Source organism: Agelaius phoeniceus, chromosome 18 (genome assembly GCF_051311805.1).
Source record: "Agelaius phoeniceus isolate bAgePho1 chromosome 18, bAgePho1.hap1, whole genome shotgun sequence".
Taxonomy (NCBI): Eukaryota; Metazoa; Chordata; class Aves; order Passeriformes; family Icteridae; genus Agelaius; species Agelaius phoeniceus.
Genome location: NC_135282.1, coordinates 12,992,151 through 13,014,297, shown reverse-complemented (window position 1 = coordinate 13,014,297; position 22,147 = coordinate 12,992,151). Strand labels below are relative to the sequence as shown.

The following is a 22,147-nucleotide window of genomic DNA, read 5'->3' as shown; positions in this document are numbered from 1 at the left end:
TGGGTTGGAAGGGACCTTCAAGCCTGTCCAGTGCCACCCTTGCCATGGACAGGGTCACCTTCCACTTTCCCAGGCTGTTCCAAGTCCCATCCTTGGGCACTGCCAGGGACCCAGGGGCAGCCACAGCTGCTCTGAGCACCCTATGCCAGGGCCTGCCCACCTCACAAGGAACAATTCCTTTCAATATCCAATCTAAATCCACTCTCTTCCAGCTTTAAGCCATTTCCCTTGCCCTGTCACTCCAGGTCCTTGTCTGAACTCCCTCTCCAGCTCTTCTGGAGCCTCTTTAGCTGTTATTTTTTCATGAGAAAAACACGAAGTTTACACATTGCTTGGCCAGACAGCTCCACAACCCCCTCAGCTGCTCAGGCTCCTGGGAAGCAGCAGGATTGTGCCAGCAGATCCCAAAATCCCCCTGCAGCCCAGGCCCTGGTGCTTCACAGAGGACATTAAAGCCTCCATCCCCGAGAGCTCGTGTCCAGCAGTTCCTGTCACAGGGACAGGGCTGGGAATGGTTTATTTTTAGCCCTCAGCATCTTTCATTTCCGTAGGAGCTGCATGCAATGCTCCCTTCCACAGAACACCTCCTCCCCTGCCTCTCCACACTGCAAACCAGACTGCTGGGACAGAATGTAGGGCTCTGGCTGCTGAAGAGGACAAAACCCACCCAAGGAGGGGAGCAGAGGCACCACACACAGGCTGGGTGCTTGGCCAGTGCAGGAAAACAGGAGAAGCAGAGCCATGTGCCATGTGTGCCAGCAGGATCTGTGCAGTGAGCCACGCTCCCAGTGAGGTGTGAGACAACAAACAAACACCACAACTGCAGCCAGCACCACAAGCAATCCAACAATCCAGGGCTTTTCCAGAGCTTTTCATCTTCTCCAGCCAACAGCAGGGAGATGAATGCTGCTCTCCAGTTTTAAACTCCCACGTGGTGAAGAGCACCTATTTATACAAATTTTTACACAGATAAAAGGCCAATCTCGGCATAGAAGGCACTGTCTGCACCCATGAATGACTCCAAGAAGTGGCTCATGGCCTGTCTCTCCAGCAGGACCCTCAGCCCTGGGGGTCTCACCCTGGCAGGTTCAGCAGCTGGAAGGATTCCACCAAAGAGGCCCAAAGCACACAAGGGAGGACATGGGAAGTGTCCCAAGAGAGAAGGAAGAGGCCAGCTGAGTGCAGAAGAACAGAGCCCAGTGCTCAGCTGGTTAATGCAGGACTTAATGCAGGGGACAAATAAAGCTGTGACCATCCTCCTCCTTTCTTCCCAAGATCCACCAAACTGATTGAAAACATTGTTATTTTGGGTTTTTTTACCCAATTTTATTTCTTCAATCTTCCGCAGGAAGAAAAGCAGGTTTAAATCTTCAATTTTGTATCTATTTTTATGTTATCAGAGATTTTAAAAAATGGTGTAAGAGGGGACAGAAGCCAGGCCACTGAAGGGAATTCTCCCATAGGAGCATATTCCAGGAGCTGGACTTGAATGATCCTTGTGGGTCCCTTCCAAGTCAGGATATTCCATGACTCTGTGATCTGAAGGAGCACAGAGCAGTGAAAAGCAGCACAATGCCCTTTTCCCAAGAGAGGGAGCAGGATCACATCACATCCAGGCTGACTTAAGCTAAGCTGTTCTGACTCCAACACTTGCACATGGGAGCAGAGTCTTTTTATAGAGACCTGGCACGGCACAAACACTTCTCAAGAGGTCCTGTGAAGGGATGAAGGTGCAGCAGCAGGATGTGTCCCCACAAACTGCCACCACAGGACTGCACTAATGCCACACAGGCACATCCCAAGTGCCTCTGCTGGGTTTACATCAGCAGTTCTATAAATAAACCAATTTGTAAATTATGACTACACCTAATGGTATAATGGTCTATTATATGGTAGAATGGCAATGATATATTTTGAACTTGGAAATTAAAGATACACCTGATGCTAGTAATGGAGTTTGTGTACCTGCCCCTTGGGACAAAGGGCTCACTATTTATTTCCTTTATAAACAGAAAACTCTAATTCCCTCTGTACCCATGAGGATGCCTCATTTCAGGGTAATGTCTGACTTAATATTGGTGTTTTAGCTACTTTACAAATTTGTCCTTCCTAAAACCACAGAAATTGTAAATCTTCAGGGAAACACCTTGGACCAAATTGCCAACATTAACCTCACTATTTTATAGCTGAAAGATTCAGGATTGTTCAGCCTGGAGAGGAGAAGGCTCCAGGGACACCTCAGAGCCCCTTACAGGGCCTAAAGGGGCTCCAGGAGAGCTGGAGAGGGACTGGGGACAGGGGATGGAGGGACAGGACACAGGGAATGGCTCCCACTGCCAGAGGGCAGGGATGGATGGGATATTGGGAATCAGGAATTGTTCCCTGGCAGGGTGGGCAGGCCCTGGCACAGGTGCCCAGAGCAGCTGGGGCTGCCCCTGGATCCCTGGCAGTGCCCAAGGCCAGGCTGGACACTGGGGCTGGGAGCAGCCTGGGACAGTGGGAGGTGTCCCTGCCATGGCAGGGGTGGCACTGGATGGGCTTTAAGTCCTTTCCCACTCAGGCCATTCCATGATTCTATGATTAAAGATTTTGTTCCCCCCCAGCCTGACCCTGTGACACCCCAGGCCTGGCACCAGAGCAGCTCCTCCCCACGATCCCACAGCTTCCTCCAACGTGTCACTGCCTCCCTGCAGCATCCACAGGGATTCCTCAGTAAAGCTCTCAGCCTCCACTGCCTGCAGAACGTGACTCTCACAACCACTAAGCCTGTTCAGACATTGTGCACTTGGAAATCAATTGTATGGAAACAATCCCGTTCTCACAGCGTGTGCTTTGGGCTTAAATTAAGCTACAATATTCCAAAAATGGGGAATATCAGCTATGGGCAGCCAGAGGTTTCATTCCTGCACTGCAAAGGCACCTTAGAGCTGCAGTTGTGCAGCAGAATTCAATCCAATCCAGTAATTACAGACCTTATCTGTGCTGAGATACAGAGCTGCAGCCTCTCAAGGCACTTACAAGGGACAATTCCAGGCTGGATGTCTGCAGCTGTAAGGAGGCCTGTTACAGAGCAAAAAAGCACAAATTTCCACACCTCTACAAGTCAACTTTCAAATTTAAAGCTACATTTCCAAGGAGCTTGCATGCATAGGTTTTTCCACTTTGAAGCAGAAATTTTTACTTCTTTCCTGGTGGTGAAAAGGAAGGGGACAGAGAGGGAGAGGCAGATGCCTCACCCAGTGCACTCTCAATGTTTACCCACAAAAAAATGCAGGTTCCTGGGAAAACAGTTCCCAGGCAGCACCCAGCTGGGACATCACAGGGACTGCACAGCAAAAAAATAGGAAAATTCCTGTCCATCAGCTCCTAAGCCAATCCCACTCCTAAAAGGATCAGAAGCACCACTGGGTCTTTGCCTCCCCAAGTGTTGCAGCAAAACACTGTACTTATAATAAGCTTTAACAGATAAAAGCCAGATTGAGGAGTAAAGCACAGATAATCCCATAAATTTGGCTGGCCAATCCTCAGGCTGTCCCAGTGTCAGGGAGCTCCTCCACCAATTCAGAGTGCCATGGAAGTACAGGATGGTCTGTGAAACAGCCTGAAGGGTTGTTCACACACAGAAATCACCAGAGCTCCCCTGGCACTGACAGGACAAGCCATAGACAGGACATGGCTTTTCCTCATCCCCCATCAGCATCCAGAGCTGAAGGCAAACTCACAAAAAGTGTCACAAATAATCATAGAATGGCTCATGACGTGTCTGGGAGGCACCTCAGGAGGCCTCAGGTCCAGTCTCCTGCTCTGAGCATCTGCCTCCAGACAAGGCTGCTCAGGACCCTGCCCATCCACAGCTGGAACAGCCATGAACTCCCTGCACCTCTCCAGGACCCTGTCCCAGTGCCCAGTCCTCACTCCCCAGCCAGCATGCTTCCATGTGTCCATGCAGGATCTCCCACGTGCTCTCCCAGCCCTGTGCTCACCCTGCCACCAGCAGAGCCAGGCTCTGTCCCCTCTCACACCCTCCACCATGGAGCTGTGGTGTCTCCTCTGCTCCAGCCTCATCCTGGCAGGCCCCAAACCAGACTGATGGCCCAGACAGGGCACCCCAGGGCACTCCTCTGCTGAGCAGAGGGGACAGTCCCTTCCCTCAACACCTCTGCTAACACAGCCAAAGCCACCACTGACCTCTGGTCACTCCTGGTCACCTTTTAGTCACCAGGGGCTCCTCTGCAAAGCTGCTTCAAGCAGCAATGCCTCTGCTGAGCACCACGGGGTTCCCATCACCCTGCAGCTCCAGCCTGCCATGGTCCCTCTGAACTCCAGACCTGTGACCTCTCTGCTCCACTTGGCATCACCCAGAGCCAGGCTGCGAGGGCACTCACCCGTTAGTAACCACATTACACAGCAAATACTGCAACTAATGACCTGTGATCTTATCACAGCTACCAAAAACCAATCAAATTATATGCACTCCTAATCAATGCCTGAGAGGATACAGCTAACCAGAGCACCACCACCAGCCCAGCTCCCAAAGGGAGCCCTGCATGTTGTGGACAATTCCAAGTGGGAGCTGACAGTGTGTCCTGCGTGCCAAATGTAAATTATTCAGTATTAAGATGACTGTCACCTTTGTACCATCAAAAATTGACTTTTAGTTTGAGCACTCTCTTCCTCCTGCTTATAAAAGTTCCATCCCAGCAGAGATGCAAAGCCAGGGAGCCTCAAGCAGACTCTCCCCAGCACAGATCACAGAGATCCAGCTGACAAGGAATGGAAAACTCTGCTGGGATAAAATAAAGCCATGGAGGAGTTCCACCTCACCACACACTATAAACCTGCAGTGCCTTCTGCTCCACAAACCCTGATGGGAAACACCACAGGGGCAACTTGGGAATAATAAACAGCAGATAAACAGCACCCATCAACAGTCACAGGAACGTGCATGCTTGGAAACAGAAAAGATGGAAGGTCTCAAGTCATCCAAGAACAAAGGATGGAGAACACAGCCCTGACACCAGGCACCACCCAAGCATTCCTGGATTCCTCCAAAAAGGGCTTCAAACCAAAGGTTGAAACTTAACACAGAATCACAGAATCACAGAATCATGGAATCTCCTGAGCTGGAAGGGACCCACAGGGATCATCCAGTCCAACTTCTGGCTCTGCCCAGACACCCCAAACCCCACTCTGTCCATCCCTGGCAGTGCTGCCCAAAGGCTCCTGGAGCTCTGGCAGCCTCGGGGCTGTGCCCATTCCCTGGGGAGCCTGGGCAGTGCCCAGCACCCTCTGGGGGAAGAACCTTTTCCTAAAATCCAACCTAAAATTCCCCTGACACACCTTCATTGAGTCCTCATGAGCTGTGGGCACAGCTGCCACCCCCACCTGCTGCACAGCATCTCCACACCTCAAAGACAAAAATCTGCTTCTTTAATCTTGTGGTCTCCACTCCTGCATAGTCCTGGAGAGGAGGGGCATGTCTGTGTCCCACTGCCATGACACATCCCAGTTATCCATGTCCATGCTCCAGCCAAATCCACCCAAACTCACCCCATCTTCCGAACTGGGACCGGTGTATTTTTCAAGCGCTTCCAAGAAGAGCCACCACTCCTGACAGTTGCAGAAGACCTGAAAAAAAAAGTTGGTGGAACCACCCCTGTGCATTTCACAGGAAAAAAGAAACTTCAAAAATCATGAAGATTTCCAGAGCTAGGGAATTAGTTGCCATGGATATTTGCTGCTGTGACAAATACTCTAATTCTGTGCTGGGGTGAGTGACAGGCACAAAGCACCGAGTCAGCTGGGAACAGCAACACAGCACACACAGCCCCACGTCCCTGGGAGCATCCCTGAGGAAACCAACCATGGACCTCAACAGCACCAGCACCAGGAGGCCACGTGACTCCCCAAAGGAGCTTTGCTCCCATCCAGGCTTCCCAGCCCTCCTGTCACATCCATGGCTGTGCCATGGGAAGGAGAGTTCACTGTTTTTGAGAGCCCACCCAGCCACAGTGTTTGGATGTCTGTGCCAAACAACCAGCCTGAAGTGAGAAGATCTTACTCACAACAGCAATACACAACCAGCAGGCCCCAAGGACAACATTTTGCTGCTCTGTTTCTTCTAAATTTCCTAGAAGAAACCTGCTCTAGCTACTAACAACAGATTAAGAATCACTGCTTTGTGTTAAAGAAGGAAAAGAGAAAGGCACTGACTCCCACTTCACCATATTTACCCCCACATGCATTGCAGAAGCTGCTTTAAACAGCCACGCGTGCCCAGCCAGTGCTCTCATCCAGAAAGATTTGGAGGATTAAGACTATTTTTAGGGACTGAAGCACCTCCCCCTGAGTCACTGCAGGGACATACATCTATCCGGTCGTGATTCAAAGCAGAAATAGCCTTGAAGAGTTAGATAAAAATAAAAAAAAAGCAAGGAAAGTGGATACTAACACAGCTTGGTGTGAAAGGAAGGGCAGGGAAAACAGAGGTGACAAGGGGCTTGGCCACAGTCAACAGTGCTGACACAGCAGCAGCTCCATCAGTGTCACAATGTGACAGGGAGCAGCTGCTCCACGCGCTCACAGCGAGGAACAGCATCACCTGGGGACAGCACAGCCAGGTTCAAAACAGCCCTGCCAGGAGCCCTGGCTTGCAGAGGGGGAAGCGAATCCCAAGTGCCTGGAAGGGGACCAAAGAGAAGATTTGCTCCCATTTGTTCTGCTTTCATGGCAGAGCTCCACTGACACGCTGTCCCACGCTTCCATCTGCACGTTTCATTGCAGCGTTGATCCGTTCACAGCCCAAGGCTCAGCACCAGCCCTGCACACGCTCACACTCGGGGCTGGCAGTCAGCACCACTGCCCCAGCACCAGCTCTGCTCTCCTCCAGCCCAGCCCCAGCCAGCAGACAAGGCAATGTTGTGTCATTAATTATTAAACAAGCTTTCTGAGCGAAACCAAACAAAGGCTGATGCAAAGTGTAGAAAGATCCCTGCCACGGTGCTGTAGGAACTGCTACAACAATTGAACAGTATAATGAGGACCTGAAAGGATATTTAACACCTCCAGCTAGCTCAGGTTTGGAAGCACTATCTTATTTAGGCATAAATCTCCAGGATGCTGCCTGCCCTCCTGATAGCAGCCTGGGACAACTCACATTTCAAGGTGACAACCTGAGCTGTTGGCCATCAGCTGAACAGACCTGCAGGGAGCAGAGGGCTCTGATATCACTGATAACACTTCAGGCACCTAAAATTACCAGGCTGAGTTACCCAGCTACAACATTTGATACACAAACACAAAATACAGAGAAGCTCAGTAGTCTGACCTGTTGCAGCATAACTCAACCTACAGATAGTGAACATCATGGTCATTCAGAGGTGAGCTCAGAGCACACAGCACTGATTGGAAACTCCTTTTCAGGGGAAAATGAGGCAGGATACAAGGGATACTGCATGGAAAAGCACAGCAGGTTCCTCACAATACTGCTGACAAGAAGGATCAGCTCCTTTCCCAGTGACTCACTGTGGGTACAGAGGATGACAGGCCATACAAGCACCAACTTAAACCTGTAATTGGAGCAAGCCAAGTCAGAGCTGAATACATATTTTCCTGGAAAAAGACAGGCAGGGGAGCTGCAGGAAGAGGCAGGTGATGCCAGTCACCTCTGCAGGCAAAGGACAGCCATCCTGCTCATGACAGCAGTCAGACCAAGGGCTGGCAAGGGTTTCCCAGGGCTGAGCACAGCCATGGATGTCCTGGAGCAGGAGCCAGCAGAGCTGAGGGAGCTCCAGCACCCTGGGGGAGAGATGCAGGGCTGGACAGTGACCCCCTGCCCTTGCCTGGGACAGCAAAGCAGAATTACACCAGTGTGTGCTCCAGCACTGGAAGCTGGACCAGGGCACACCAGAAAGGGGTAACAGGCACCTCACTCAGACAAGGAGCCAGGCAGCTGAGCCCATAAACACCCTCCACACCTGCCAACAGCTCCAGGAGTGAAAACTGCCATGGGACACAAGCTACCTGAGGGATCCCCCCGTGCCCAACATGGAGATAACAGCACAGGCTGCTGTACTTCCACACAAACCCAGAGTGCTCTGCCCCCTCCTAGCTTAGCTCTGCACAAGACAAACCAGTTATTTCTTCTACAATTACATCAAATTAAGTATTTGGCCAGTATAGAATCATGGAATGGTTTGGGTGGGAAGGGATCTTAAAGGTTCCACTCCCCTGCCGTGGGCAGGGATGCCATCCACAAGACCAGGCTGCTCCAAGCCCTGTCCAGCTTGGCCTGGAACACCTGCAGGGATGGGATGAGGGATGACATCCATCCCATCTAGCTAAATGAAGATTATATGGATAGAAATAAAGGAGAAAGATGGTTCATGGCTCTTATCACAGCTTGCAACCAGCAAACAGAACCAGGCAACAGCTGTAAATCCCCTCAGCCAGCACTAATTACCAAGCCATGATGGAAACCTCCCTAAGGATAAGATCCCTGTCTCAGCCCTCCTGCAGAGTGAGCAGCAGTTGCTGTTTGGACTGAAGCGAGCCCAACCTCCCCCACAGCACTAACTGGGAGCAGAGCAACCCAGCCTGGAACCAGCAGCCCAAAGAGCATCATTCCCCCCACCCCATGGCACCCCTCAAGTGTCATGTGGCCATGCAGTGTCCCAGAGAGCTGTGGCAGCACCATATCCCCAGGGACAAAGCACAGCAAGGAGCTGCCTCCAGAATGGGCAAAGAACAAGGAACAGCAAAGCACCATATGGATCCAGAGAGTGCCATGGGAAAACAAGCTGACTGGGAACACCAATTATTCATCACTGTTTAAAAACAAGTAGCTCAAAGTCACCAGGAGCTGCAGAGCTGCCCTGGAAACCTGCACGCTCCAGCACCCAAAGAGACACAAACACTCCAGGACTTGTCTGCACAGGGACAGGGTGTCACAGGAATGATTCCAGGAGAGCGTGTTGCCTCATTCTATCAGGTACAAGCTAAATGTAAGGAAAAGTTTTCCCCTCCAAGGGTGGTCCAACACTGGAAGAGGGGCCTGGAGAGGCCCTGCAAGCTCACACCTTGGAGATTTCAGAGGCTGGAGCACAAATGTGATGAGAGGTGGCTGAGGGAGATGGAGGGGCTCAACAGGACCTTGTGGCTCTGCACAGCTCCTGCCAGGAGGGGACAGCTGGGGGGGTCGGGCTGTGCTCCAGGGAACAGGGACAGGAGCAGAGGGAACGGCCCCAGGCTGGGCCAGGGGAGGTTTAGCTTGGATATTGGCAACATTTCTTTATGGAAAGGGTGGTCAGGGTGGCACAACTGCCCCGGGCAGTGCTGGAGTCCCCATCCCTGGAGCGACTTAAAAGCCACGTGGATGTGGGACTCGGGGACACGGGTCAGTGGTGGCCGTGGCAGTGCTGGGGGAACACTTGGATCAGAGGCTCCCAGAGATCTCTCCTGGGCTCCCTCAACCCCCCACATCTCTACCATCAGCAGTGGTTTTCAAGCTCCTTCCTGAACTCCCCTCCTCAGCTTTCAGTGGAGTCTCAGCACAAGAAACAGGAGAAATACCTCTGGGTTGTGCTCAAGCCCTCATGATGCCAACCAAGAGTTAAGTGCTGGATAAACAGAGCTGGTGAAGAATGCTGCTCTGTGAAACACAGCTTTTCCAGGGAAATGAGCTGCAGGATGACCCAGACAAGACAGCTAAAGTGCCCCAGGCACCCATCACTGCTCAAACAGGGGAGTTAATGCTGCTTGATGGAGAAGCCTTTCCCTTCCCAACAATAACATGGTTTTCCCTTCTCCAATTGTCATTGCTTTCATCATTACACCCCGTGCCCACACAAAGCACTGCTGAAGGCTCTCCAGACACCCAACCCACAGGAACCCAGCTCCAGCCCATCCCACAGAGGAGCCAACACATCCCAGAGCTCTTAGAAAGGTCGAGGAGCTGCTGGGAGAACACAACACTTGCAGCATCCAAGTGTGGTCACATGAGCCAACGCCAGTCTTCGATGAATTAATACTCACCTGCAGATCCTCTCTAATCTCCTTGAAAACACTTATCTGTTCAAGGTGATTAGATTCTCCCATACAGAGCCGCTAATTATAGATAATGATAAATCTGAGTGGCAGCCTGCAAGAGGAGTTCAGAGACAGAGAGTTTGGATCATTAGCAAGTCAAGCAGACTAGTCCTGCATCCCCAAACTGCCTTCCCACGCCAGCATCACTGAATCAGCCAAAACACTTGGTCAAAAACAACCAAGGAGGACCAATCAAGGGCAAGTAAAATGGTCCAACCATATTGCTGTGGATTTAGGAACTTCCTAAACCCACACACCTCCCTCCAGAGAGGGTACTGCACAGGAACTCCTCAAGAACTCCTCAGCAGTTGTTATTTTTCACAGTTTCAGAGGAGGGAATACAAAGCAAAGGCACATGAAGTTTCCCTGGCAGCAAGACTTGATGTCTTCATCGATGTAGCAAAGCTACAGGAGGCTTTAAATGCTCCATTTGGGAAAAATGTTGTAATTAGAAGCTTTAATTCAGCAAACTGTCCCTGTGAAACCAACTGGGCAGAAAACAGGCGTCGCACTTGGCTGCTGGAGCAAACCCCTCAGTGAGAACAGCTCCAGAGGATGGCACAGCAGCCACCCACACACCAGCACCTCCAGGGACACCAAGGGGACACCGGGATTTCAGCAGCTCAATTCTGCAAACCAAAATCCTCCAGGCAACGTGACAGGCTGGGGTTTAAAGCTAAAGAGCGAGAGGCAGGAAATCCAAATGCAACAAAAAGCTTCAACCTGGAACAAAATCAATCCACTCAAGGAGGCAGCTTGGGCACCACAGGGCAGCCTTCCCAGTTTAGATGATTTTAGCAGACAAGCAAAATGAAGTTTCTACAAAGCTACTCCTGAGCAGCCACAGCCACATCAGGTGGGCTGTGCAGCTACAAAGGTGACAACACAAAAAGAGCACAGCAATTCACCTGCAAGGGCAGGAAAGGAGACTTCTGGTGTGGACCTGCTGAGCTGGGCTGAGCACAAAGAGCCAGCAGAAAGCAGGACCCGTGACTCTCAGAATGCCAGAGACCTCTATAGAATATATACAGATATACAAATATAGATATATGCTCTTTCTCAGCGAACAGGCAGCAGCCTGACACCTGCCTGGCTCCTGTCATGGAGCTAGAATTCCTATCAAAACAGAAGTGCCAGTTTTTACCCCAGACTGTCTCCCAGGAGCGCTCCCAGATGAGCAATTCAAGCTGACACAGGCACTATTTCAGAGCGCTGGTTTTGAAGAGTATCATGGAGGCTTTTCTCCACTTAGGAAAGGCTTCACCACGTGTTCTGCACTGTATTTTTGTACTCCTGACTCACAACCAAATTAATTCAGTTGTCATCAAGCCCAGAGATGAAAAGAAGCACAAAATCCTCCAGCATCCTTTTCCCCAAGCAGCTGCTGAAGGTCTGCCCTGCCTGAAAGCTTCACAAAGTTTCAACTCCTTCACATGCAGCTCAGAATAATTTCCTTGGGTGTTTCTGTTTGTTGTTTCAGCCTAAAACAGATCAAATGGTCTCAAAATAAAGCTGGTTGTTCCCATCTAAAATAATTGTTGAAAAAAACCACTTGTTCACTCATGACAGACTCGGCATCAACACGCAAAAATAATCTTCTGACATGGTTACAAATGGGGTGTTAAACTCCAACAGCCTTTTTGAGCAGAGTTAAGACATTCCAGAAAGGATTACAGTAAATTAGCTGAATTACTGAGAGGTAATTACATTTTTTGAGGGGGGAGATTGTTTGGCTTAAGTTCTTTGAGGGTTTTCAACAACTCCAAGTAGATAACCACATCATCTATCTTCTGCACTGATACCTGCTGTAGTCTGACCCTGGGACCCAGGTTCCAGGTCTCTCAGAGCTGGAAGAGTTTATATTCACATCTGACAGGGAGCTGGACCTCTGCAATCTGCTTCAGGCTACGTGTCAGCAGCTGGAGCTGAGAGGAAATCAGCTGATGAACTTTATGTCGGGAGGAAAAACAGCTTTGGCAGAACCTTTATAGAGAATTCCTGTCTCAGGGGGTTTGGCACTTTAAAGACTTACTATTTTAAAAAGCTTGTAACCATCTTTAATATTCAGGATTGTCTCCATGTCCTGAAGTACAGCCAACATCTGCTGCACAACACTGAGGGTGACAGAGCACTTGTGTTCCCAATGACAAGAATAAACATGATCCAAATCACAGAATCCCTAAATGGTCTGGATGGGAAGGGACCTTAAAGCTCCTGTCGTTCCACCTCCTACCATACACAGGGACACCTTCCTGGAGGATAAAACCACCAACATCCACATTTGTATTTTCACCGCTCAAGTGAGACAAGCAGCCCAAGAGATGCTACGAAGATGACACCGCTTTGGATTCAGCCTCGGGGTGTCTGACACGCTCCTCGCTGAGCCCACAGCCCGTCAGACAGCGCCGGGAGCCAGGCACGGCTCGGAGCAGCTGCTGGAGCTTCCTTCTGTCCCCCAGGAGCGAAGCCCCAGCCTGGGCTGACTTCCCAAGCCCAACATTCCCAGCACAGCATCCCAGGCCACCCTTGCACCGCCACCGCAGCGCCCGCAGCCACGGGCACCGCTGGGGAAGGAGCCGCAGGCTCTGGCAGGGTACAGCAGGAGCAGGTTACACAGCTAAGGGAGGAGGGTTGGGGTGTTCGGATGGAAGGGTGTGATTTGGGCAGCTGTAGCAGCCGGAGCTGCTGCACCAGGAGCGGAGGGATGGAGAGAGAGAAGGATGGGAGATCCAGGGCGATCCATCATCCCGCGGCCCCGCTGCCCCCGCCGGATCCCCGCGGCTCTGCAGGATCAAAACCCGAGTTTGGTTTTAAAAGACGAAAAAAAGCCGAAACTAAACAATACGAGGCGATTTTCGCTGTGCAACAGCGCAGCTCCCGCGGTCCGTCCCCCCCTCCCGGCGGCCCCTGCCCGGCCCCCCGGCCCCGGTACCTGTAGTAGCTGAGCAGCCCATTGCTGAGCACGAACCAGCGACGCTGGTAGCCCTTCAGGTAGTTGGTCCACTTGAAGAGCCACCCCTTGTAGGTGTCGGAGCCCGGGGGGGCGGCGGGCGCTCCCCCCGCCGGGCCCCCGCCGCCGCGGCCGCCTGGCTCGGCGCTCATGGCCGGCAGCTCGTGGCAGGCCAGGCAGGGGACGGCGCTGAGGAGCGAGACCAGCCCGCGGGTGCCACCGCCGCAGAGCGCGGCCGCCTTCCCCATAGACCCCGCGGGGCCCGGCCGAGGCTCCGCCGCTCCCGGGGCGGCCCCGGCCCGTCCGCACCGAGCGGGGGCGGCGCCGCCGCCACGTGACCGCCCCACGGGGAGGGGAGCGGAGGGGAGCGGAGGGGAGCGCCCCCCGGCGGCGGGGCGGGAACGGCGCGCACCGCCCCCGCCCTCACACCGCCCCCGCCATTTTGGCCCCCCGCCGCCATTTCATGCCAGGGGGCTGGGGCGGGCGGGACGGTGAAAACTGTTCTCTGTGAATCTTCCCGTAAAAAATCCTCCTGGGTGCCACCTGCCCTGCTGGGAGGAGAAGCCCCATCCTTCTGTCCCGCTCACCCGCTCCCTCCAGCAGCACACGGGCCTGGATTTTGTGCCTGAGGAGCTGCCTGTCCACAGGGCGAGGTGGAGGCCTGTGGCAGATGCCACCCGGCCAGGTGTTCCCATGTCTGCTGAGGGTTCTTCCCTTTCCCCTTTCTCTTCCCAACCTTTTTTTCCCTTCCTCGTTCTCTCTTCCCTTTTCCCTTTCCCCTTCCTTCTTCCTCTTTATCCTCTCCTCTTCATTCTCCCCCCCATCATAGATCACGTCTCACTCATCTCCCTGATCCTCTCTGATCCCCCTGATCCCATTATCCTCAGCCATCACCTTCACACACTGTCACAGCCGTGCCAGGCACTCAGGAGGCTCCCCCAGCCCTGGGAATTCTCCAGAGAGGGCACTGGGCTCCAGGCTGGGCAGCTCTGAGGGTGAGTGACACTCCACATGCTGCTCTGGGCTGAGCCCTGGCCCCTCTGCAGCTGGGCGAGCCATTCCTCCCTGGAGTGTCCTTCAGGCAGGAGCACCAGGGACACTGAGGCAGCCTGTGGGGCCACTCCTGGGTCTGCAACAGCCTGAGAGGGCTTTGGACTCCAAAGGCAGCTTTTCAGAGAGCCATGGAATGGGTTAGGGTGGGAAGGGACATCAGAACTCATCCCAGTTCCACTCCCTGCCATGGGCACGGACATCTTCCACTAGCCCAGGGTGCTCCAAGCCTCAATGTCCAACCTGGCCTTGGGCACTGCCAGGGATCCAGGGGCAGCCCCAGCTGCTCTGGGCACCCTGTGCCAGGGCCTGCCCACCCTCCCAGGGAGGAATTCCTTCCCAATATCCCATCTATCCCTGCCCTCTGGCACTGGAAAGCCATTCCCCTTTGTCCCAAGTCCCTCTCCCACTCTCCTGGAGCCCCTTTAGGCACTGGAAGGGCCTTTAAGCTCTCCCTGGAGGCTGTAGGCTTTTGGGAACTGAAGTCTATCTGGACAGGGAATGTCTTTCTTGATGTAATTACACCCCAAACTATCCACATGGCTGCCAACTTGTCAAAGTCTCATGGATCCCAATATCTCTTGTGGCTGCCAAGAAGGGAACACACTTTCCTTGGCCATGTCTAAGGAGAGAGGAGCCTGACCCATGCCACTGCTCTCTCCTGGGAAGGGAGGCTGCAAGGAAGGACCCTAAAATCAGGAGTGGGCTGTCAAATCCACACAAGTAGGACATGACAGGATGAGGGGAAATGGCCTCAAGTTGTGCCAGGGGATGCTTATATTAAATATTAACAAAACTTTTTTTGTGGAAAGGGTCCTGAAGCCCTGGGATAGACTGCCAAGGGAACTGGTAGAGTCACCATCCCTGGAAGTGTTCATAAAACATGGGGATGTGACATTTGAGGACAAGGGTTACTGGTGAACATGGTGGTACTGGCTTGACTGGATGATCTTAAAAGTCTTATCCAACCTTAACAATTCTCAATGCTTTTATCTGGAAGAGCTCAGACACAGCAGCTTGGCCAGGGAAACAAAAGGATTTGGGGCTTTATTTCTTGCCTTTGCCCTTGCCCTTTCCCTTCTTCAGTACTGACTTGTAGATGGACCGCACCAAGTAGCCTTTCCAGAAGGCCTGGATGCAGGTGGCAGCTTTGTTCCTCCTGGCCTCCTCCCGTGCAGCTTCCTCCTCCTTCTCCTTGAGTATCCTGCGCTCCTCCTCGATCAGGGTGTACTCCTGGAGCAGCATGGCATGTTTCTCCATCAGCAGGGACAACTGCTCCTTCTCCTCATTGTAGACAGCCTGGAGCTCATCATATGTGGTCTGGCAGGACAGCAGGGATCAGGGACAGCTGGGCAGCAGTTCCTCCCCACATCCCCACGTGAGGGTCCTGAAACCCATCTCAAAGCCATGGAACCTCAACTGGTTGGAGCCTTTCCAAAGGGATTCAAAAGGAAGGCATGTGCCCAGTACCCAGGGAGTTTCATGACATGCTGGGTCCCTTGATGGTCCCCTGAAAAATGCTCCCACACACAATGGAAGATTTGGAGAACCAGCAGTGCATCTGCCAGGGTGCTGGAATGAGCTGAGCTCTCCACAAGCAGCCCTGCTATGGCAGGAGCTGCAGCAGGAACTGCCTGACACGCCCTTCTGCCAAAGATTTTGGGGCTTGTACTGCAGCTCTAACTTGGGTTTGATGTTTTGTCAGTGTGGGGGTGGGTCTGCCTTGACAAATTCTGGCCCAAACATGGGGCTCCTGCCTCTCCACAGACAGGAAACCAGAATAATCCCATTATTAAACATCTGACAGGGGATCATTCCTTACAATTAGCAGCAGCTTTCAGGCCTGTATTTTGCTCTGTAAGGAATCCAGCAGCTTTTATCCAAATCCATAAAAACTGCAGGAACAGGAAAGCCCCCAGGGCCTTCCTGGGGGCAAGTTTTGGGGGTGCTGATGTGACCCTGAGCCTGTTATGGCTCAGTTGTGGGCAGGCTGTTTCTTAACACTCAGCACATCCCCCAAGGATTCAGCAGGAACAGGAGCAAGATTTGGACACCAGGTAGGGCCATGAGGGTTGAGGATTGGAGCAAAACTGAAAAACCTGTTTCCTGGCATCAGGTGGACATCTCAGACAGAACATGGTGACCCATTTGCCCCCAGATACTGTGGGATTTAGCACAGATTTATCCCACATTTACTGTGGGATTTACTGTGGGATTGAGTGAATGTAACTTTTCCTAAAGCCAAAGCAGCAGAGGACTCCTGGACACACAGGCAGGAGGACAAAGATCCCTTTCCTGTAGGTTTGCCTGGATGCAGAACTGCCTCTCACTTCCATGGTCTCCTGGGTAAGAGCCATGTGTCCCTTTGGACAGAAATCTACCCAAGAAAATCACTTTATGGCAGAGCAAAGCACTTAAAGCCAACACCTGTTTTTCTGTCATGTCTATGTCGTATTTCTGGACCCATTCCTGAATTTCCTTCTCTGCTTTGCACTTTTCCTGAAACACAAAACAAGATCAGATCCTTGAAGACATCTGAGGCCTGGTAAGAAGTGTCCTGAGTGAGAAAACAGGGAAACTTTAAGCCACATCATCATTATATCTAAGTATTTGAGCCACAGCATCATTATATATCTGAATATTTCACCTCCTCCCTGTGACAAGCTTCCCTCAGCTGACACATATGTGGTTTGCCCTGGTTTAAGGATTCTCCTGGGACATTCCCAGAGGGCTTTATTTGGTTTACAGCATGGAGCTGGGGGGATGAACAGCACCTGGAAGTTGCTTTCTGCAGGAGGAAATGAATATGTCTGATGGAATGGGGCAAGTCATTGACAAACTGGGGCAACCAGCTTGAAACTGAAGCAAGAGAGAACTGCAAAACCTGAATTTGGGACAAAAAGTAATCAGAAGATGATGGTGCCTTTTAAAAGAAAGATCTTTCTGGCTGTAAAACATTTTAACAGTGGCTGTACTCCTGTACAGGCTGGGGCAGGTTACCTCCAGCTCTGGATGTGTGCTCTGTGGAATCATTCCTGCTCCATTTCCTGTGTGGCACAACCCCAGGATGGCCCAAGGGCTCCCAGGCCATCACGAGGTCCCACCTGAGCTATTTAGACCACAAGTACAACTTGTACTTGCTGAGGAAAGGAGGCTTCTGTGGTCAGTAAATGCATCTGCCAGGGTGCTGGAATCAGCTGAGCTCTCCAAAGCAGCCCTGCTGTGGCAGGAACTGCAGCAGGAACTGCCTGACACAGCCCTTCTGCCAAAGATTTTGGGCCTTGCACTGCAGCTCTAACTTAGATCTGATGTTTTGTCAGTGCCCAGCCCTTCATGCTGTATCACCCAATGCAAGAGTGACAGATACCCCATCACCACCTGGGCTTACTGCCCATGGGAGGCTGCACTGGTTTGGAGAGAATACTCAGGATGAGCAAAATAAGAAGGAAAATGACCTTTTTTCCAGTTCTTGGTTCTCTGTGTCACCAGTGTGTTCTGCTCAGGGCAGAGCTGGTGCTACAGGGGCCTGAGCCTGCCTGCTGGTCCCAGTCCTCCTCCTGAATCTGCTCAGCCCTGGGGACAAGGACTTTGAGGTGCTGCTGGGTGAGGGCTGCTCCTGCCCCAACCCTGGAACCACCTCAGCCCTGGGCTGAGCCCCCAGTGTGGGCAGCAGGGGAGGGGGGATTCTGCTCCTCTGCCCCACCTGCAGAGCTGCCCCAGCCCTGGGGAACGACATCAGGAAGGACCTGGAGCTGCTGGAGAGAGTCCAGAGGACGGCATGGAGATGCTCCAAGAGCTGGAGCCCCTCTGCTCTGGAGCCAGGCTGGGAGAGCTGGGGGTGCTCACCTGGAGAGGAAAAGGCTCCAGGGACACCTCAGAGCCCCTTGCAGGGCCTAAAGGGGCTCCAGGAGAGCTGCAGAGGGACTGGGGACAAGGGATGGAGGGACAGGACCCAGGGAATGGCTCCCACTGCCAGAGGGCAGGGGTGGATGGGATATTGGGAATTAGGAATTGTTCCCTGGCAGGGTGGGCAGGCCCTGGCACAGGTGCCCAGAGCAGCTGGGGCTGCCCCTGGATCCCTGGCAGTGCCCAAGGCCAGGCTGGACATTGGGGCTTGGAGCAGCCTGGGACAGTGGGAAGTGTCCCTGCCCATTAGAGGGGGTGGCACTGAATGGGCTTTAATGTCCCTTCCCACCCAAACTATTCTGGGATGATTCTATGAAATTACATTTCCCCCCCATTCAGCCCAGCCTGACTTCTTGGCTTGTCTGTTCTGCCAAGCTGGGCAGAGCAGGACCTGCTGAGCCCTCAGCATCAGCTCCATTCCACCTTGAACAATAAATCAGCTCTAAAAGATGCCTTCTACCAAGCCAATATTGTTTGCTCTGCTCCCTCTAGAGCAGACCCCTGGTTTGTCACTATCCCACACGTGTCCTCCTGCTCAGCCTGGCTGCCCTGAGCCCTGCCTGGTGTCACAGCACAGTGGGAAGGTGTTCCCAGAGCCGAGGCAGCCAGCAGGAGCAGGACCTGTGACAGCTCTGTCCCTGCTGTCGCTGCAGGGCTGCTTTCCACTGGAATCAGCAGAGCATGAGGACAGGGCGGGTGTGCTCTGACAAACACCATGTGCATCCTGCCAGGAACAAGCAGGGCCCAGGAAACTCCTTGCAGCAGGCAGCAGCCAGAGCTGACAGCTCTGCGAAAGGGCTTAAACCTGTCCCAGGGCTCTCCTCCCCTTTACCTTCCTGAGAACCAGCTCTGAGGCTCGATGCTCCAGCACCAGTGCATTGAACTGTGTTCCCAGGCGCTGAATGTCCTCCTTCAGCCTGGCACACCTCTCCTGGGAGGCTTCCTCATCCTCTTTTTTCTGCTTTTCCCCTTCCTTCATGATCAGCCGGATTTCAGCCTTGCAGTTCTTGGCCAGATCTTCCATGGTGGTTTTGAGGTTTTCAATTGTTTTGTCCTTCCTGCTAACCTAGACCAGAAAACAAGAGGAATACCTTTGGGAAATGCCCCTGAGGCATAGGGTGAGCAGGAGAAGAAAAAACATTGCAAAGCTGGAGGAGATCCAAGAAGGGACCCCAGGGGCCAGCTCAGGTAGCACCAAGGCCCTGCCACTGCTGGCTGAGGGAAGAGTTAGATTTACACAGGAGCTCTGGAAACCTTCCCCTGGCTCCTCTGAAAACCTGTTAGTAAAGGCACAGGGTGAACAAACCATCCCAAGCCCCACTGGCACTGCCACCTGAGGAGCAGCCAAAACAGATTCCCTGGAGCAGCCCTGTGGCTCCCTCAAGGGCTGGATCAGGCTCTGAGTGACTGTCTGGGAAACAAGCTCAGGGAGGGAAATCCCCAGCTGGGATCAGTGATACAGATTTATTCCCTATGTCCTGGACAAGCTGCCAAATTGCACATAAAAATCTCAATTCCCAGAACTCCAAGGAGCAGAGGGAAAGGGGAAAGCAGGCCCTTGGCTCTGCCACCAGTGAGCTGGGCAAAGCCTTCTCAGCCAACCCCTCTTGCAGGGAGGAGAAAGAGAAACCCAGGTAGAAAACAAAGGATTGTTGTCAGAAGCTCTGGGCTTGCTACACAGGCTGGGAAAGTGCCTGGGAAGTGCCCAGTCAATTATCTGCACCTCAGCTGCAGATAAAATTAAAGATTCATGTAATTTGTATAATCACTGATTAATCACAAAGGCTCCAAAGCAGCTGTTAGAGTCGGGAGTCACAGAAATGTTGGTTTTAAGCAGGAGTGAAGACAGAGCAAATATTAAAAATGGATTTTAATCAGAGCAATCTCTCCCTGTAATGATTTTTCATTCTTTCAGCAGCAGGGAATGAAGCAGCTGGCATTGTCACCCTGCCAGGATACCACCACAGCAGTTTGTGCCTGTCCTGCCACTCCTCTGGAACTCAGGGACTTAAATTGTTTAAGTTGGCTGGTGACAACAGGTTCAAAACATGCCAAATTCGAGTTAAAAAAAAATCAAACATGCAATATGCATTTTTCATTATATTTTACAATAGAAATAGTATTTTTGAGTTATAGATCTGGTTTTGAAAGGATTTCTGGAACTTGTTCTTCAGGAACTGCAATAAAGGGATCGGTTTATAGTTAGCAAGGTTTTGCTGCAGTAAAAAGCAAATTTCCACTTGGTTGGAAAACACATTCCCACAAGGTCATACCTCTTCATCTCGAGTCTGGATGACTCCTTCTAGCTCTCCCTGTAGAGCTGAGATCATTTCTGTGTTTTTCTCAACTTGGAGGGAAATGTCTTTCATGAATTGAATCATTTCCCTCTCCTCATCGGGAGTGGTCAGGAGCCTCTCGAGTGTGAAGTCCCGGAACTCCATGAAGGCTTTGATGAACACATCAGCTGGTGACTCTTTCACCCGAACTTCGAATTTCAGCCCATGGTAAAGCAAGGGGTTGGCCAGGAAGAGCCTCAGGATGTTTCTCAGGGAACTTTTCAGGCGTTTCTCCACAGCTCTCATGGTCTTTGCATCTCCAGGGCTGGTGAGCAGGTGCTGTATTTCCATTGAAAGCTTCTGAAGCTCCAGAAGGCTGCTTGTGATCTCAGGTCCCAGCATCCTCCCATACCTGTCCAGGGAGGCAGTAATCCGTGGGATCAGCCTGGTGATCTCCAGCTTGACAATGGTCTCATCCAAGACAGTTAGGATTCTTTCTGTCTCCGTGCTGTCAGGCTTTAGCTGGCGTGGATCTAACACCTTCATGACACCTAAGGGGATCCCTGCCTTCCTTGGAGTTGCCATGCCCTTCACCAAGGTTCTTTGCTTCATGAGGATGCTTGGAATGCAGCTGGATCCCCTGTTGCCATGGATTCCCTTAAACACCAGTGGCCTGGGTGGTTTGAGGTCTAGCAAGGACACGGCAGCTCTTACACAAGGTGAGACTCTGGAAGAAAATGCAGGTCCCTGTGCTGCTGCTGTCACATAATCTCCCTTCTTGGATTTTCTCTCTAAAAGGAAAACACAGTGACAGCATTAGAGAAACGATGTAATTTGGGAAAGCATGAGAGTCTGAGATTACCCTGGAGTTCTCTGTGAGTCTGGGCAGGGGGTCAGGACATGGGGTTGTGGATTAGAGCTGCTCTCTGTCCCAGAGCAGTTGTCAAACACCCTTGGGAAGGGGGTGATGGATTCCTGGCTTTGAAGGGTGGTGGGGGGAAAGCTCCCAACAGCTTCTGAGTAGCAGCTGAGGTAGAGCAGCACAAGGTGCAGCTCTGCTGTCGCCAGAAGGGGGTGGAGAGGGGTTTGGAGAGCCCTGGGGCCACCCTGGAGGGAAGGGTAGGGTTCCTAGTGGGAAACCTCTATGGGAAACCTCTACCCTTCCAGGCCTGTCCCTGTAAGAGGGAGGAGGAGGGAGCGGGGATCTGGCAGGACTGGCAGGCACAGAGCAAGAGAAGGAGAGAGGGGAGGGGAGGAGATGGGAACAGCTGAAGTGGAGGGGCCGACAGGGAGTGAAGGGTCCCCTCTGTGTGGGTGTGGGACAGCAGGAGGACCCAGAGACTGGGGAACAGTCAGAGGTCGGGGCGGTGATTCCCGGTGGGGAGACCCCCGTGCGAGGGGCGGGCGGCGAGGGGCCGGTGCGGGAGGATCCGGGGGGTCCGTGGGACCAGCGGCCCTGGGCATCCCGGGGGCGGGACGGAGTGTCTCAGGAGTCGGTTACGGGGAATGCTGACCCCAGGCGGCCTCCACCCCTGCAGCGCACTCAGTTCCGATGCCGGTCCCGATCCCGGTCCCGGTCCCGATCCCGATCCCGATCCCGATCCTGGTCCGTATGCCGGTCCCGCCCTCAGCGCCTCCCGTTGCCAGGCGACCCGAGGGGGCGGGGCCTTTCCGGCCGTTCACGGCGAGCTGTGCTGGCCCCGCCTCCTGTCCCTTGATTGGCAGCACCGCTGTCCAATGAGGAGTCCCGCGGCTGCGGCTGGCGGAGGTTGGGGTGTGTCATGGCGCCGGCGGGGGCTGTGAGGGGTGAGGGGGAGCAGGCGATTCGTCCCCTCCGGGCTGTCCAGATCTGTGTTCCTGAGAGCACAACGAGTAACCC

General features: G+C 52.8%; 2 protein-coding genes across 7 annotated transcripts in view; both read right to left on the bottom strand.

Moving 5' to 3' along the window:
- Positions 1 to 13,363, bottom strand: part of OSBP2 (oxysterol binding protein 2) — a 98,871-nt gene extending 85,508 nt beyond the window's left edge. The window contains exons 1-2 of one of the 6 annotated variants that reach the window (XM_077188035.1): positions 13,019 to 13,363; positions 5,551 to 5,628 (exon numbers count right to left, since the gene is read on the bottom strand). In XM_077188035.1, coding sequence (XP_077044150.1) covers positions 5,551 to 5,628; positions 13,019 to 13,284 — 344 coding nt within the window. In that variant the 5' untranslated portion in view covers positions 13,285 to 13,363. Of the gene's footprint in view, positions 1 to 5,550; positions 5,629 to 6,065; positions 6,119 to 6,233; positions 6,257 to 13,018 lie in introns of those variants that run through there. The other 5 variants (XM_077188036.1, XM_077188040.1, XM_077188039.1 and 2 more) reach the window with 5 other exon arrangements.
- A 1,751-nt stretch (positions 13,364 to 15,114) lies between these two features.
- On the bottom strand, positions 15,115 to 21,928 carry DRC10 (dynein regulatory complex subunit 10). Its single transcript, XM_054645975.2, is given in 6 exon segments — positions 15,115 to 15,406; positions 16,514 to 16,585; positions 18,825 to 19,058; positions 20,266 to 20,880; positions 20,883 to 21,059; positions 21,783 to 21,928. Coding segments are annotated over 5 exon segments (1,230 nt in total). The 5' UTR covers positions 20,919 to 21,059; positions 21,783 to 21,928; the 3' UTR covers positions 15,115 to 15,133.
- Positions 21,929 to 22,147: the final 219 nt, after the last annotated feature.